At 39.2% G+C, this 17,507-nt stretch overlaps 2 gene segments (V, D, J or C); both read right to left on the bottom strand.

The window, feature by feature from the left end:
- Nucleotides 1-1,543: 1,543 nt before the first annotated feature.
- LOC110564703 (Ig kappa chain V-V region L7-like) lies at nt 1,544-8,549 on the bottom strand. The segment is given in 2 exon segments: nt 1,544-1,935; nt 8,486-8,549. Coding segments are annotated over 2 exon segments (441 nt in total).
- A 596-nt stretch (nt 8,550-9,145) lies between these two features.
- On the bottom strand, nt 9,146-16,883 carry LOC110564706 (immunoglobulin kappa variable 4-1-like). The segment is given in 3 exon segments: nt 9,146-9,197; nt 16,240-16,549; nt 16,736-16,883. Coding segments are annotated over 3 exon segments (411 nt in total).
- Between the last annotated feature and the right edge of the window lie 624 nt (nt 16,884-17,507).

Raw genomic sequence — 17,507 nt, 5'->3', positions numbered from 1 at the left:
ACAAATCTGTACAATAAAAAATCTTCTGGAGGTATCTCTATTCTTGATCCCAAGCTGTACTATAGACCAGCCTAATAAAAACTGATAGTACTGGTATAGAAACAGAATGGTGGATCGATGGAATTGAATAGAAAACCCTGAAATAAACCCACATACCGATGGACACCTGATTTTGGACAAAGAATAACAAAATATACAATGGAGAAAAAGAATCTTCAACAAATTCTGATGGTCTAACTGGATATCTATATATAGAAGAATGCAAATAGATGCATACTCATCACCCTGCACAAAACTAAACTCCAAATGGTTCAAAGACCTCAACAAAACACCAGGCAGACTAAACTTGTTTGAAGAAAAAGTGCAGAACAAGAGAACCAAATAATCAAGAGGTCTTTTCAGAGACTGACAACCTAACCAAGGACCATGCATGGAGATAAACTAAAACCCCTGCAGAGATGTAGCCCATGAGAGCTCAGGCTACAAGTGGGTTCCCTAATAAGGGCAAGAGGGGCTGTCTCTGACATGAACTCAGTGGCTGGTTCATTGTTCACTTTCTCATGAGGAGATAGGAACAGCCATAGCAGGCCACAGAATATGACAATGCAGCCAGTCCTGATGAAACCTGATAGGATAGGGTCAGATGGAAGGTGAGAAGGTCCAAACTTATCAGTGAACTGAGGGAGGGGCATGGGAGAAGAGGAAGGGAGGGTGGGATTTGGAGAAGATGAGGGAGTGGGACATAGCTGGGAAACAAAGTGAATAAACTGTAATAAATAAATAAATATCAGATGCATATATGCAGTAGACACAGACATATAGACCAAAGCATACCACATGACCAGTTGCCCAGTTCCTCATCTTTCTGTGTGCTGATAATGCAATCCTGGGCTTTCATATTTATACAGCCATCTATAATTGCAGTAATTAAGTGTTTATTCTATGAAACAAAAACAATTCAGAGAATCAATGAAATGAAGAGCTGGTTCTTTGAGAAAATCAACAAGATAGAAGAATCTTTAGCCAAACTATCAAAAAGGCAGAGAGAGACACTATCCAAATCAGCAAAATCATAAACAAAAATGGGGACATAATGACAGACACTGAGGAAATTAAAAGAATCAATAGGTCTGACTTCAAGAGCCTATACACCACAAAATTTGAAAATCTAAATGAAATGGACAATATTTTCAATAGATTTAACTTCTAAAAGCTTGAGAATTCTTAATCTAAACTAATAACCTCATGATGATGTATTCTTTGTAAAGGATTTCAAATTCTGTCCTATTTTAGACAGATTCATCATATCCTGAAGGCATAACATGGACATATGTAAAGCCAGCATGACACTGTAAACTTCACTGATGCTTCTTGCTTGTACTGTATCCTCTCAGGGCAACACCACAACTTCTAAATCTCTTAACATAGCTTGTCACTTTTTATCTATATGCACCTGTGTTGCCAGAACTATACAAGAGGAGGCCACCTCTTACTAATTTTCTGCTGAACATTTCATCAATTAGTCATGCATAGCAGATCTCAGTCAGAAGGGGAAGTGTGCAGGCCCAGGGCTGTGTGTGGTGCAGGCAGCTGCTGAGACTCTAGAGGAGGTTTGTGTTAGAGGCTGAAGCACTGTGGGAGGATAGCTGTTACTCTGCTGACAGTAGTAATATGCCAGGTCTTCAGCCTGCACAGTGCTAATGCTGAGAGTGAAATCTGTCCCATATCCACTCCCTGTGAAGCGATCAGGGACCCCAGTGTATCGATCAGATGCATAGGAAATTAGCAGTTTAGGAGGCTGCCCTTGTTTCTGTTGGTACCAATGTACACTACTACCCACATTCTGACTGGATTTGCAGTTTAAGGTGATCCTGTCTCCTACAGATGTGGACATGATTTCAGGAGACTGGGTCATCACAATGTCCCCTTCAGTACCTGCAATTGGAAAAAGACAGTGAGTATTCACATATACACAAAATGAATTCCTGATGCAAATGTTAGGAACAAACCTGCCTTTTCTAATGGCATTGCCTGCATACTATTGGATTCCAATAGTAATTAGCTGTTTCTCTACAAATGAATTACTTTGATGATATTCTAATACTCTTTAATGTCTCACCAGACATCCAGAGGAGCAGGAATATGAAGACCTGAGTCTGTGACTCCATCTTTGTGTCACTGCCTGTCTGATGTTTTTCAGTTCTTGCTGCAAAGGCCTGGTTTATAAAATATGAGCAGATGGGCTGGCTTGTAGGGACCTATGCAAAGTAGTCATCAAATAAGAAAGGAAATAGCCTGGGGTCTGCGGTGTGAGAGTTATCCAGGTTAAATCTACAGCCAAAACTATCATCCAAGAAAACAAGCAATCATGGGGGCAGGGGGACTCAAGATAGAAGCTCAAGGACCAACTTAGAGCTCTCAAACTGCAAATAGTGAGATAAAATTATGACAGTCTTCCATTAAAAACCAAAGACCTTAAGAACAAGTGAATTTGACAGAAATAATACTAGAAAACTTTTGAAAACAATCCTAAGGAATTAATAAATATTCTGATCAACAACAGCAGAAAAAAAATGGAAAGGGAAACAGAAGAGAGAATAAAAGGGAATGGAGAAGATGAGGTGGAAGAAGGAAAGAAAGGAGAGGCTAGAGAGAAGGAAAGGGAAAGCTGGATTGGAAATTGATGGTAAATGTGGAGAGGAAAGAGGACTGGAGAAGGTAAAAGAGTGTAAATATTAAAACAGAAAGGTTTAGGGGTAGAGTGTCAGGTCAGTTGTTAAGAATATTTGTTTCTCTTGTAAAAGACTCAGGTTTGGTTCTAAGATGTTGTTTGATGTTTCTCAGACATCTGTAATTCCAGTAATGACACACACATGGTACACATACATATATACATACATGCATATGTATACATGTACACACATCCATAGAGTTGGAAATGTGAGCCCGCCTGCTGCCTTCATTCTGCTATCATGGATTCTAATTCTTTGAAAGCCCCAATGATGCCTTTCTTAAAAGTTGCTATGGTCATGTTGTTTATTACAACAATAAAAAAATAACTGATGATAAGGGAGAGTCCATAAAGAGGATATTATACCTGAAAGAAGACACACACAACATGAGAAACTGTATCTGGTCTATAACACTGTAAAACCCTCCTATATCCTTGGCCTTCAAAAGCAGTTGATCAGTTTGGTTTTAGAGAATGAAAGGATGGCATTAGTTAGCATGTTGCTTACATTGGGCCTTGAGTTTCCCATTTCTTACATGTTATATTTACTTACTCCTAAATATGAGATAAAAACCTGGAAGGAAGAATCTATCAATGAACAATTATACATCTTTAGTATTGAGTGAGATATCCAGGTCTCTACATTTAAGACCAGATAGGGAGAATTTAGAGTGGAATGTGACCCATGACAATGAGGCAGAGGGGACATATGGCTTAGAAGCAAAAGAATTACATGTACCCTGTGATTTATATCTCTTATAATTTAAACATTAATATATAAACATAAACACAACTGTAGTAGGTGAATAAAAGGTAAACTCAGTGAGATAAGGTACTTGTAATAAATGAAGTAGGGAATAAAGAGAAAGAGGAAGGTAAAGAATGTGTCTTATTTGGGATTACTCTTGCTTTGATAAAACATGAACAGAAGCAAATTGAAAGAATGGGAAAATTTATTCTCCTTACACTTCCAAGTAACAGTCCATCACTGAGGGAAGTCAGGGCTGGGATTCAAACAGAGAAGGAACCCAGAGGCAGAAGCTGAGCAGAGGCAATGGACGAGTGCTGCTTACTGGATTCCTCCTCGTGGCTTGCTCAGGTTGCCCTGTTGAGGAACCCAGGGTCACCATGAATGGCTGCATCACCTACAATGGACTGCATCCTCCCCATCAATTACTAATTAAGAAAATTCCCTGCAACTTGCCCAAAAGCTCAGTAGTACTAAGGCATTTTCTCAAATGAAGGTTGTCCCTTCATTTGACACAATTTTAGTTTGTGTGTCAATTTGACATAAAATCTCATCAGTACTGGGCATGCATATGGTTATGTGACCTAATCTTGAAAGATGTTTGCTTTTATAAAATCCAGTATTTTGTGTAATGAGTATATGAAAATACAGTTACTATTTCAACAAGCACAGGATAAGGAGCAGGATGGGTAAGCAGATGCTCTGTGAGATTAAGCTGCTGCCCATGTGTGTTCTGTCCATATGCAAAAAGCATGGAGACTGTGGAATTTAGACAGGTGAGTGTTCAACACTTTCTTTGTTTACTTATTCAAGGTCTGCCACAAATTAGATGTATTCCTGCCTAGCTCAAGTGTATATTTATGTAATAAAATTCCTTGTGGTTACTATAATTACTTTCAGTTTTAATAAATAACTGAGACACAAACAAATTTTGTACTTAGTTAAAATTTATTTGTAGGTAATATCAGAAGAAAATATATGATAAATAAAAATGAGGGCATTATTGGAATTTAAAGATTACCTATACTTAAAGAGTGTGGATAACACATGAAAAAAAACTTTTTTAAATTGTTTCCAAATGAATTATTCTCCTAATGAACATAGCCCTAATAATGAGAATATTTTGCGTCAAATCACCTTTAAAATCATATTATCAAGCTAGGCAAAAGAAGTGGAAAATAATTATTTATTCTTGACTCAAAGTCGTGCATCCCATAGAAGATTAAAGGACACATTGGCCCTTGAATGCTCTCCTAGACTTTCAAGTCTACTTGAGGAGTAAGATAAGGCTCACTGAACCTTGGACAGAGAGGAAAGTGCTTACCAGGCTGTGTAGAGATAAACAGTTTTCTGGTTCAGACACTAGCTGTCAGGCTGATCTCTGAAGGTGTCTGTATTGCAGGCTAATGCACTGAAGAGGAGACTGCAACAGCCTTTACAGTAACAAATTGACACATCTTCAGTCTGGATGCTGATGCTGATGGTGCTGAAACTGAACTCTGTCCTAGATCCAGGAGCAGTCAAGATGCCTGGGAGTTAACCAGGTGAGCAAATGGGTAGCCTTTCTCTGCTTTTGATGGAATCAGGCTAAACAGCTGGTTGTGAGAGCTGTGTAGATAACACTGATTTTGCAGCTGATGGTGACCCTCTATGCTGTAGACATGGCCAGGGAGGATCTCTACTTCCACCAGTTTCCTCCACAGACTACTCCTCTTTAGTCTCCCCCAGAAGAAGCCTACAGTTCATAGCTCCTCCTAGAGGTAACCAGTGAAAGTAATCTTAGCTCCAAGCTCTGTTAAAGTGTTTTAATTTATGCACACAATCAATAGTATAGCTAGAATTCCACAACTTGCACTGTATAGATGTGACCATAAGTTACAATAACTTTCAACCTAATTGTATTTTATATCAGGATGGCTGGTGGTGGTGAGGCATCTGATAAAAAAAATGTTTTGACTGGTATTACTATCCATGTTCCTAAGATACTACTCCTATACCATTATGGACTTAACTTACCATATATTGTGGTTTTAGGAATCACACTTAATCTTTGACAAAGACGCTAAAACCATACAATGTAAAAAAAAAAATAGCACCTTCCACAAATGGTGCTGTTCCAACTAGATATCTACATGCAGAATACTGAAAATATATCCATATCTATCACCCTGCACAAAACTAAAGTCCAAGTGGATCAAAGACCTCAACATAAAACCAGATACTCTAAATTTGTTAGAAAAAAAAAAGTGAGGAACAGCCTAGAACTCATTGGCACAGGAGACAACTTCCTGAACAGAATACCAACAGTAGAGGCTATAAGAGCAACAATCAATAAATGGGACCTCATGAAACTGAAAATCTTCTGTAAAGCAAAAGACACTGTCATCAGAACAAAACAACAGCCTACAGACTGGAAAAGGATCTTCACCAACCTTATATCTGACAGAGGGCTGATATCCAGCATATACAAAGAACTAAAGAAGTTAAAAAGCAATAAATCAAGGAATCAATTAAAAATGGGGTACGGAGCTAAACAGAGAATTTTCTGTAGAGGAATATAGAATGGCAGAGAAACACTTAAAGATATGTTCAACATCCTTAGCCATCAGGGAGATGCAAATCAAAACGACCCTGAGATTTCACCTTACACCCATAAGAATGGCTAAGATGAATAACTCTAGTGACAACAAATGCTGGAGAGGTTGTGGAGAAAGGGGAACCCTCCTCCATTGCTGGTGGAAATGTAAACTGTTACAACCACTTTGGAAGCCAATCTGGTGCTTTTTCAGACAGTTAGAAATAGTGTTTCCTCAAGACCCAGCTATACCACTCCTAGACATATACCCAAAATTTGCTCAAGTACACAATAAGGACATTTGCTCAACCATGTTTGTAGCACCTTTATTTGTAATAGCCAGAACCTGGAAACAACCCAGATGTCCATCAATGGAGTAATGGATACAGAAATTGTGGTATTTTTACACAATGGAATACTACTCCACAATCAAAAAGGAGGAAATCAAGAAATTTGCAGGCAAATATTGGGATCTAGAAAAGAGCATTCTGTGTGAGCTATCCCAGAAGGAGAAAGACACACATGGTATATACTCACTCATATAGTCCTATAAGAAATGACAAACATAATGTAATCTATACACTTAAAGAAGATAAACAAGAAAAAGGACCCGGGGTAAGATGATCAATCCTCACTTAGAAAGACAAATGGGATGTGCATTGAACATATGACAGGAGTCTACCCCTGAAGGCATCTGAAAGACTCTTACCTAGCAGTGTTTTATTTGTTTCTAATTTACTGATTTCAGCCCCAAGTTTGATTATTTCCAGCTGTTTACTCCTTTTTGGTGTGTCTACTTTTTTTCCTCAGGCTTTTAGGTGAGCCATTAAGTTGCTTGGATGAGATATTTCAAATTTCTTCTTGATCAACTTCCCCTAAGCAGGAAGCAGATTTACCAGGCCACAGAGTAAGACAAAGCAGCCAGTCCTGATGAGACCTGATAGGCTAGGGTGAGATGAAAGGGGAGGAGGTTCAACCCTATCAGTAAGCTGAGGGAGAGGCATGGGAGGAGAAGTGGAAGGGAGGGCAGGGTTTGGAGGACATGAGGGAGCGGCACATGGCTGGAATACAAAGTGAATAAATTATAATAAAAAAATCAGATGCATTTTTACAGTAGACACAGACATATATACCAAAGCATATCATATGAGCAGTTAGTTGCCCAGAGTTCCTCATCTTTCTGAATGCTGATAATGCATCAGGGTCTTTCATATTTATATAGCCATCTATAATTGCAGTAATTAACTGCTTATTATATAAAAACAATTCAGAGAATCAATGAAACCAAGACCTGGTTCTTTGAAAAAATCAACAAGGTAGACAAACCCTTAGCCAAACTAACTAAAAGGCAGAGAAAAACTATACAAAACAAAATCAGAAACAAAAAGGGAGGTAAAATGACAGACACTGAGGAAATTCAAAGACTTATTAGGTCTGACTTCAAAATTATATACACCACAAAATTTGAAAATCTAAATGAAATAGGCAATTTTCTTGATAGATTGTTTACCAAAATTTGAGGATTATTAATCTAAACTAATAACTCATGATGATGTATTCTTTGTAAATGATTTTAAATTATATCTTATTTTTTAACAGATTCATCATACCCTGAAGGCATAACAAAGAGATATCTAAACCCAGCATGACACTGTAAACTTCACTGATGCTTCTTGCTTGTACTCTATCCTCTCAGTTCAGTGCAACACCACAACTTCTAAATCTCTTAACTTAGTTTCTTACCTTTTATCTATACACACCAGTGTTGCTAAAACTATGGAAGAATGGAGGCCATCTCTTAATTAATTTTCTACTGGTGGTTGCATCAATTAGTTATACATAGCAGATCTCAGGCAGAAGGGGGAAGTGTGCAGGCCAAGGGCTGTGTGTGCTGTAGGCAGCTGGTAAGACTCTCAAGGAGGTTTGTGTTGGAGGATGAAGCACTGTGGGAGGATTGCTGTCATACTGCAGACAGTAATAAACTGCCAGGTCTTCAGCCTGCACAATGCTGATGCTGAGAGTGAAATCTGTCCCAGATCCACTGCCTGTGAAGCAATCAGGGACCCCAGTGTATCAATTGGATGCATAGTAGATTAGCTTTTTAGGAGGCTGCCCTGGTTTCTGTTGGTACCAATTTACAAAGCTACCCACACTCTGACTGGACTTGCAGCTTAGGGTGATCCTGTCTCTGACAGATGAGGACATAATTTTGGGAGACTGAGTAATCATAATGTTCCCCTCAGCACCTGCAACCAGAAATGGACAATGGGTATTCACATATACACACAAAAAGTTCTTTATACAAATTTTGGGATCAAAAATGCCTTTTCTAATGGCATTGCCTGCTTACTGTTAGATTTCTATTGTAACTAGCTGTTTTTTCTACAAATGAATTATTTTCATGATATTCCAATAGTCTTTAATGTCTCACCAGATATCCATAGGAGCAGGAATATGAAGAACTGGGTCTGTGACTCCATCTTCGTGTCACTGCCTGTCTGATGTTTTTCAGTTCTTGCTGCAAAGGCCTGGTTTATAAAATATGAGCAGATGGGCTGGCTTGTAGGGACCTATGCAAAGTAGTCATCAAATAAGAAAGGAAATAGCCTGGGGTCTGCAGTGTGAGAGTATCCAGGTTAAATCTACAGACAAAACTATCATCCAAGAAAATAAGCAATCATGGGGGCAGGGGGAGTCAAGATAGAAGCTCAAGGACCAACTTAGAGCTCTCAAACTGCAAATAGTGAGATAAAATTATGACAGTCTTCCATTAAAAACCAAAGACCTTAAGAACAAGTGAATTTGACAGAAATAATACTAGAAAACTTTTGAAAACAATCCTAAGGAATTAATAAATATTCTGATCAACAACAGCAGAAAAAAAAAGTCCTTAACCAACATTTCGTTATTCACAAAGTAAAACACTTAATTATCTTTTAATATTATATTAAATAGCATTCATCTGAATTATGAATTTGGGGGTACCCCTTTAAGCAACCAAAGAAAATTCCTTGGCAGGAAATTGATGTTTGGAGAAGTCATGGAATTCGCCTAATGTCACACACAATCCAAAAGATGCAAAATCAAGATTCTAATCCGGTGCCTGAATTGTGGTTTTGTTCATCATCCATGGCCTCTTACATCTAGAAAAACATGCATCAGAAAATGCTACTGAAAACATACTCCTTATTAGATTTCTGGGTATGAATAAGGACATTAGCATGTGGGTGGCATGCGGATGAGTCCATTCCAGTCTGAAGGCAGTATCAAGGTGCTTAAGAACACACAAGCCTACAGTATGATCTTGACTGTGTGAATTTGCCAAGACTGATCCCTAAGAGGTCACTTTTTGCTAACATACAGCCTGGCCTGTGTGCTCCCCTGATTATACACCAGCCTGGCTAGCTGTCTGACTCTGCGCACGATCACTACTTTTATAACCAAGAGGTGTGTTGATAAAGCTGACTTAGATAGGGTTACTATTGCTATGATGAAACTTCATGAACAAGGAAAATAGAAGAAAGCATTTAACTGAGGGCTTGCTCAGAGTTTCAGAGGGTTAGTCCATGGCCATCATGGCCAGAGAATGGTGGAAGGCAGGCAGGAAAGGTTGCTAAGAATGTAATCTGATTCACAGTCAACAGGCCAAGAGAGATATTCTGGGTATGACAGTGGGTTTTTGAAACTGCAAAACCCACTCCAAATGGCACATCTCTTCTAACAAGGCCACAACTCTTCTCAAAGTCACACCTCATAATCCTTCCTACACAATCCACCAAGTGCAAAACAAGACAATTCATACATATGAGCCTACTGGGGAGGGGGGTATCTCATTCAAATCACTCAAATTCTTTTATATTTTCCATGAAATTATTGTGATGGCTCCTGGTTGGTTTGTGCAGACACTTAAGGTCTTCTTCTGGTTCTCTCATTTAAAAATACTTTCCTTGTTGGGATCAGTAACCAAGCATTTCTAAGGCCAGCTCCAAGGGACCTGACAAACCAGTTATCAGGCATTTGCAAAGCCACCAATACCACCAGTTGACCACCCAGAACTACCTGCACATGATCTGGGTCACCTTATAAGAGAACTATCAGAGCCTCTCCCCTCTCTCTTTCTCTTTCACCTCGTCTCTCTGAGACCCCATTTCCCTTCCCCTAATAAACCTCCCACATGTAACCAGTCTCGGGGTGTTATTTATGAACCCGCCGTGTAACCTTCACAGCCACACGTTTCCTAACATTCCTCATGCCCCTTCACATAGCAACCTCAAGTTTGTCTTGGAGATTGTTATCCTGCAAGCAGTAATCAATAAATCATTTGATTATAACTGAACTGAGTCTGCTGTCTTGTACCAAGGATCAGAAACCCTGTAATACTGTTACATAGAATAGTGCCCACTGATCATCTCCCATGAGATGTCTCACAGAAAAAAAATAACTTTAAATTTTATGCTAGGAAGTTCTCTAATGAAACCTGGAAGCTGGAAATTCCCCCATAAGAAATTTATGACTTAACATATTAACTTCTTTGAATTGGCCTCCAGAGTTCACTTTCATATTCAATCACAATTTTTTTTAATATATTTTTCTGAGCGAATAAGGTAGAAATCAGGAAGAATACTATTTTGTAAGCCAGGCTGGCCTCAAACATGCATTCTCCTGCTCAGCTTCTCAAAAGTTGGGGTTACAGGTATGCACCTTTATGTCCTACTAAAAAACAAAACCACCTTGTAAAGTATATAAGTCTATGTGTTTGGAAAAGTGTGTTGCTATGTATCCAAAACTGTATTCAATATATAAGCCATAGGACCTGTCCCAGGATGGCGACAACCAGCACACACTGTATCTGAAAGGCAAAGGAAGCAAAACTCCATCCTTTGCCCTGAGAGGCAGCTGACGTGAGAACATCAGCACTGAGGCTTTCTGGGGCGGGGGGGGGGGGAGACAACTCGTGAACTGGACCAGTTTGGAACTATGAGTTCATGGACATCGCCAGAGACTGAAAGTGGTGAATATTCAACACCACTGCACTTTCCCTTGCCCCAAGAACAGGTCTCCCTGTTCAGAAGAGGTGGGCCTCCCTGCTCAGCTGAGCCTCAGTGGGTGCCCCAAGCACGATGATCTCCCATGCTCAGTGACTGAATCACTGAAATGGCACAGGCAGGCCTCCCAGGGCTGCAGCTGCAGCAGGATGGCAGCTAGTTCAAGCACGAACCTTGCACTCTGGCACTCCATGACTGAAACAGCACAGATGGGCCTCCCAGAGGTGTGGCTCTGGCAGGGCAGCTGATATTCCAAGCATGAACCTCTGCACTTGCTGACAGAGACTACAGAGGCAGCTACCCCAAGTACAGGCCTCCCTGCCCGAAGACAAAACAGTGGACACCAATGAGCCCATGGATCTTCTACACTCTCATTTGCCCCTGTAGACCCAAATCTGAGAGTAGAGAACAGGGGGATCCTCTGTGAACCTTTAAGTGAGTGCTTGCAGAACCCCAGATCCAGGGTCTCTCTATGATAGCAGCCAGACATCGTATCCCTCCCACCCATCCACCCACTATGGGCAACATAGGGATCACTGAGACAGCATTCTAAACACTAAAGTCCCTGTTCCATGGGTCTGCAAGTAGAATCCAGGCAAACCAGTAAAATCAGAAAAGTCCCAATCACAAAACATCCAAGAAATCAAGGATGCCATGAAAAGACATTTTTTTTGCTTTTTTATTAATTACAATTTATTTACTTTGTATCCCCCCATAAACCTCTCTCTTCTCCCCTCCTAGTCCTACCATACCTTCCCCTTCTCCATGCATGCCCCTCCCCAAGTCCACTGATAGGGGAAGTCTTCCTCTTCTTCCTTCTGATCTTAGTTTATCAAACTCATTCTATGAAGCACAATCACTTAATATCTAAACCACACAAACCCAACAAAGATAACTTCAGATCTCTCTCTCTTTCATGAACATTGATGCAAAAAAAATCAATAAAATACTTGCAAACCGAATCCAAGAACATATAAAAGATATAATCCACGATGACCAATAGGCTTCAACCCAGGCATACAGGGGTGGTTCAGTATACAGAAATCCATCAATGTAATCCACCATATAAACAAACTGAAAGAGAAAAACCACATGATCCACTTCTTAGATGACAAAAAAGCATTTGAGAAATTGCAACACCCATTCATGTTTAAAGACTTGGAGAGATCAGGGATACAAAGCACATACATAAATATAGTAAAGACAGTATAGAGCAAGCCTATAGCCAACATCAAACTAAATGGAGAGACACTTAAATCACTCTAAATGAAATCACAGACAAGGAAAGGCTCCCCACTCTCTCTGCATCTCTTCAACATAGTACTTGAAGTTCTATCGAGAGCAATAAGACAAATAAAAGAGTTCAAGAGGCTACAAATCAGAAAGGAAGAAGTCAAAATATTATTATTTGCAGATAACATGATAATGTACATTAGTGATGCCAAAAATTCAACCATAAGGATAGAAGTTTCATAAGAACCAAATATATCTGGGCACAGGGGCCTTTTCTGAGACTGACACTCCACCAAGGACCATGTATGGATATAACCTAGAACCTCTGCTTGGATGTAGCCCATGGTAGGTCAACAACCAATTGGTTTTCCATAGTAAAAGGAACAGGGACTATTTCTGACAGGAACTCAATGGCAGGTTCTTTGACCTCTCCATTCCCCAGTCCTACTAGGCCACAGAGGAGGACTTTGCAGCCAGTCCTGAAGATACCTGATAAAACAGTGTCAGATGAAAGGGGAGGAGGTCCTCCCAAATCAGTGGACTTGAACGGGGCAGGGAGGAGATGAGGGAGGGAGGATGGGATTGGGGGAGAATGAGGGAGGGGCATACAGCTGGGATACAGAGTTAATAAAATGTAACTAATAATAAAAAATACATAAATAAATAAAAAAATTCAACCATAGAACTCCTTAGCTGATAAACACTTTCAGCAAACTGGCTGCATAAAAAATTAACTAAAAAAAAAAAAAAATCAGTAGCCCTCCTGTATACAAAAGGCAAAAGGGCTGAAAATTAAATTAGGGATACTACACCTTTCTCAGTAACCACAAATAACATAAACTACTTTGGTGCGACTCTAAACAAGCAAGTAAAAGACCTGTTTGAAAAAAACCTTCCAGTCTCTGAAAAAAGAAATAGAAGAGGATATCAGAAGATGGTAAGATCTCCCATACTCATGAATCGATAGTATTAATGTAATGAAAATAACCATCCTGCCAAAAGAAATCTACACATTCAATGCAATTTTCATGAATACCAACAAAATTCCTTACAGAACTTGAAAGAAGAAATCTCAATTTCATATGGAAAAACAAACAAACAAACAAAAACCCACAATTGATTTTAAAATCCTGTACAACAATAGATTCTGAGGAGGTAGCACCATCCCTGATCTCTAGCAGTACTACAGAACAGTAATAAAAAAAGAAAAACTGTACATTACTGGCATAGTAACAGAATGATAGATCCTTGAATCAAATTGAACACCCAGATATAAATCCATAAACCAACTGATACTGATTTTTGACAAAGATGCAAAAACCACAAAATGGAAAAAAAAAAAAAAAAACTACAACAAATGATGCTGGTCTAACAGGAGATCTAATAGAGACATATTAATCACCCTGAACAAAACTAAAGTCCAAGTGGATCAAAGACCACAACATAAAATCAGGTACACTAAATCTGTTAGAAAAAAATTGGGGAAGTGCATGGAACTCATTGGCAAGAGACAACTTCTTGAACAGAACACCAACAGCACAGGCTCTAAGAACAACAATCAATAAATGGGACCTCAAGAAACTGAAAAGCTCTTTAAAGCAAAGGACACTGTCATCAAAACTAAGAGATAACCTACAGACTGGGAAAGGGTATTTGACAAACCTACAATGGCAGGGGGCTAATCTCCAGAACATATAAAGAAGTTAAAAAGCAATAAATTGAGTAATCCAATTTTAAAACAGAGTACAGAGCTGAACAGGATTCTCTATACAAGAATATCGAATGGCAGAGAAACACATAAAGAAATGCTCAACGTCCTTGGTCATCAGGGAAATGCAAATCAAATTGTCCCTGAGATTTCACCTTACAACCAAAAGAATGACTAAGAACAAAAATTCAAGAGAAAACACTTGCTGGAGAGGGTGTGGAGAAAGGGAAATCCTCCACCACAGCTTATGGGAATGTAAACTTGAACAACTACTTTGGAAAACATTCTGACACTTTTCTGAGAAATTAAGAACAGTGCTTCCTCAAGATTCAACTTTAGCACTCCTAGGCATATACCTAAAATATGCTCAAGCACACAACAAGTACATTTGCTCAACCATGTTCATAGCAGCTTTATTTGTAATAGGTAGAATCTGGAAACATCCCAGATGTCCCTCAACTGAGGAATGGATACAGAAATTGTGGTACATTTACACAATGGAATTAAAAAAAAAAGTTAAAACAAGGAAATCATGACATGTGCATGCAAATGGTGGGAACTAGAAAAGATGATCCTGAGTGAGGTATCCCAAAAGCAGAAAGACTTATATGGTATACACAAACTCATAAGTGTATATTAGACTAATAATATAACATAAACATATTAAAATCTAAGGAAGCTAAGCAAGAATGAGGACCCAGGTTAAGCTGATGAATCCTCACTCAGAATGGCAAACAGTACAGACATCAGAAGAGGAAGAAAACAGGGAACAGGACAGGAGACTACCACAGAGAGCCTCTGAAAGACTCTACTCAGAAGGGTATCAAAACATTTCCTGAGATTCATAGCCAAACTTTGGGAGGAGTGCAGGGAATCTTATGAAAGAATGGGATATAGTAAGACTAGGAAGGGACAGGAACTCCACAAGGAGAAAAACAAAACCAAAAAATCTGGGCACAGGAAATTTACTGAGACTGACTCTCCAATCAAGGTTCATGCATGGAGATAACATACATGCATAGATGTAGCCCATGTCAGCTCAGTCTGTAAGTGGGTCACCTCATAAGGGGAACAGGAGGTATCTCTAAAATAAAAACAGTGGCTGACACTTTGATCACCTTCCCCTGATGACAAAGCATTCATACCAGACCACAGAGTAAGACAAAGCAACCAGTCCAGATGAGACCTGATTAGTTAGGGTCATATGGAAGGGGAGGAGGTCCAAACCTATCAGTGGACTGAGGGAGGGGCATGGGAGGAAGAGAGAAAAAGAGAGTGAGATTTGGAAGAGACAAGGAAGTAGAACATAGCTCAGATAAAAAATGAATGAATTGTAAAAAATTAATAAAAATCAGATGCATATATGCAATAGACATATAGACCAAACAGACATATAGACCAAAGCATACAACATGGGCAGTTGCCCAGAGTTCCTCATCTTTCTGTGTGCTGATAATGCAAACTGGGTCTTTCAAATTTATACAGCCTTCTATAATTGTAGCATTAAACTATTTATTACATGAAAAAAAAATTCAGACATTCAAAAGAAACCAAGAGCTGGTTCTTTGAGAAAATCAACAAGATAGACAAACCCTTAGCCAAACTAACTAAAAGGCTGAGAGAAACTATACAAATCAACAAAATTAGAAACAAAAAGGAGGCCATAATGACAGACACTGAAGAAATTCAAAGACTCATTAGGTCTAACTTCAAAAGTCAATACACAATAAAATTTGAAAATCGAAATGAAATGGGCAATTTTCTTGATAGATAATTTACCAAAGGTGGAGGATTCTTAATCAAAAATAATAATATCAGGATGATGTATTCTTTGTAAATAATTTTAAAATCTGTCTTATTTTATACAGATTCATCATGGTCTAAAGCCATAACAAAGAGATATCTAAAGTCAGGATGACACTATAAACTTAACTGATGCTTCTTGCTTGTACTATATCCTTTCAGTGCAACACCACAACTTCTAAATCTCATAACTTAGCTTCTCCCTTTTGTCTATACACACCAGTGTTGCCAAAAATATGGAAGAAAGGAGGCTATCTCTTAATCAATTTTCTACAGAAGGTTGCATCAATTAGTCATGCATAGCACATCTCAGGCAGAAGGGGGAAGTGTGCAGGCCCAGGGCCGTGTGTGGTACAGGCAGCTGGTGAGACTCTCAAGGAGGTTTGTGTTGGAGGCTGAAGCACTGTGGGAGGATAGCTGTAACCCTGCTGACAGTAATAAACTGCCAGGTCTTCAGCCTGCACACTGCTGATGCTGAGAGTGTAATCTGTCCCAGATCCACTGCCTGAGAAGCGATCAGGGACCCCAGTGTATCTATTGGATGCACCATAGATTAGCAGTTTAGGAGGCTGCCCTGGTTTCTGCTGGTACCAAGCTACCCAACCACTCACACTCTGACTAGACTTGCAGCTTAAGGTAATTCTCTCTCCAACAGATGTGGACATGAATTCAGGAGTCTGGGTCATCACAATGTTCCCCTCAGCTCCTGCAACCAGAAATACACAATGAGTATACACAAAAGGAGTTCCCCATAAAAAATAATGGCATCCAAAATGCCTTTTCTAATGGCATTGCCTGCATAAACTTGGTTTCCTATAGTAAACAGCTGTTTTTTCTACAAATGAACTATATTGATGATATTCTAATACTCTAATACTCTTTAATGTCTCACCAGACAACCAGAGGAGCAGGAATATGAAGATCTGGGTGTGTGACTCCATCTTGGTTGCCCAGGCTGTCTGATGCTTTTCAGTTCTAACTGCAAAGGCCTGGTTTATAAATTATGGGCAGCTGGGCTGTCTTGTAGGGACTTATGCAAAACAGTCATTACATGAGGAAGTAAATAACCAGGGTACTGGGTTGTGAAAATATAAAGGTTAAATCTTCAGCCAAAAATATCATCAAAGTGAGTAACCAATCACTGGGGGAAAAGTCAACATTGAAGCTCAGGGACCAACTTTGAGACCAACAATCTGAAAATATCGAGATGCACTCATGACAGGCTTCCATTAAAATCGAAAACATTTAAATAAAGTGAGTTTAATAGACATTTACTAGAAAACCTTTGATTACAATCCTCAGGAAACAATAAATATCCTAATCAACAACAGCAGAAAGAAACAGGAGAAGCAAGAAGAAGAAAGGAAAAAAAAGGGGGGAGTAGAAGAGTAGGTGAGAGAAAGGAAAGAAAAGAGAGGATGGAGAGGAGAGGGAAATCTGGATTGGAGAGGGATTGAAATGTCGAGAGGAGAGAAAAGTTGATCAGATAAAGGAAATACATATTAAAACGGAAAGGTTTGGGAATAGAGTCAGATCAGCAGTTATGAGCATTTCAACTCTTATAAAACACTCATGTTTGATTCCAACGAATTGTTTGATGATTCTCAGTCATCTGTAATTCCAGTTATAGCACACACAAGGTACACATACATACATGCATACAT

Source organism: Meriones unguiculatus, chromosome 5, assembly GCF_030254825.1.
Source record: "Meriones unguiculatus strain TT.TT164.6M chromosome 5, Bangor_MerUng_6.1, whole genome shotgun sequence".
NCBI lineage: Eukaryota > Metazoa > Chordata > Mammalia > Rodentia > Muridae > Meriones > Meriones unguiculatus.
The sequence above is the reverse complement of the archived record's forward strand: the minus strand, read 5'-3'. Positions and strand labels throughout refer to the sequence as shown.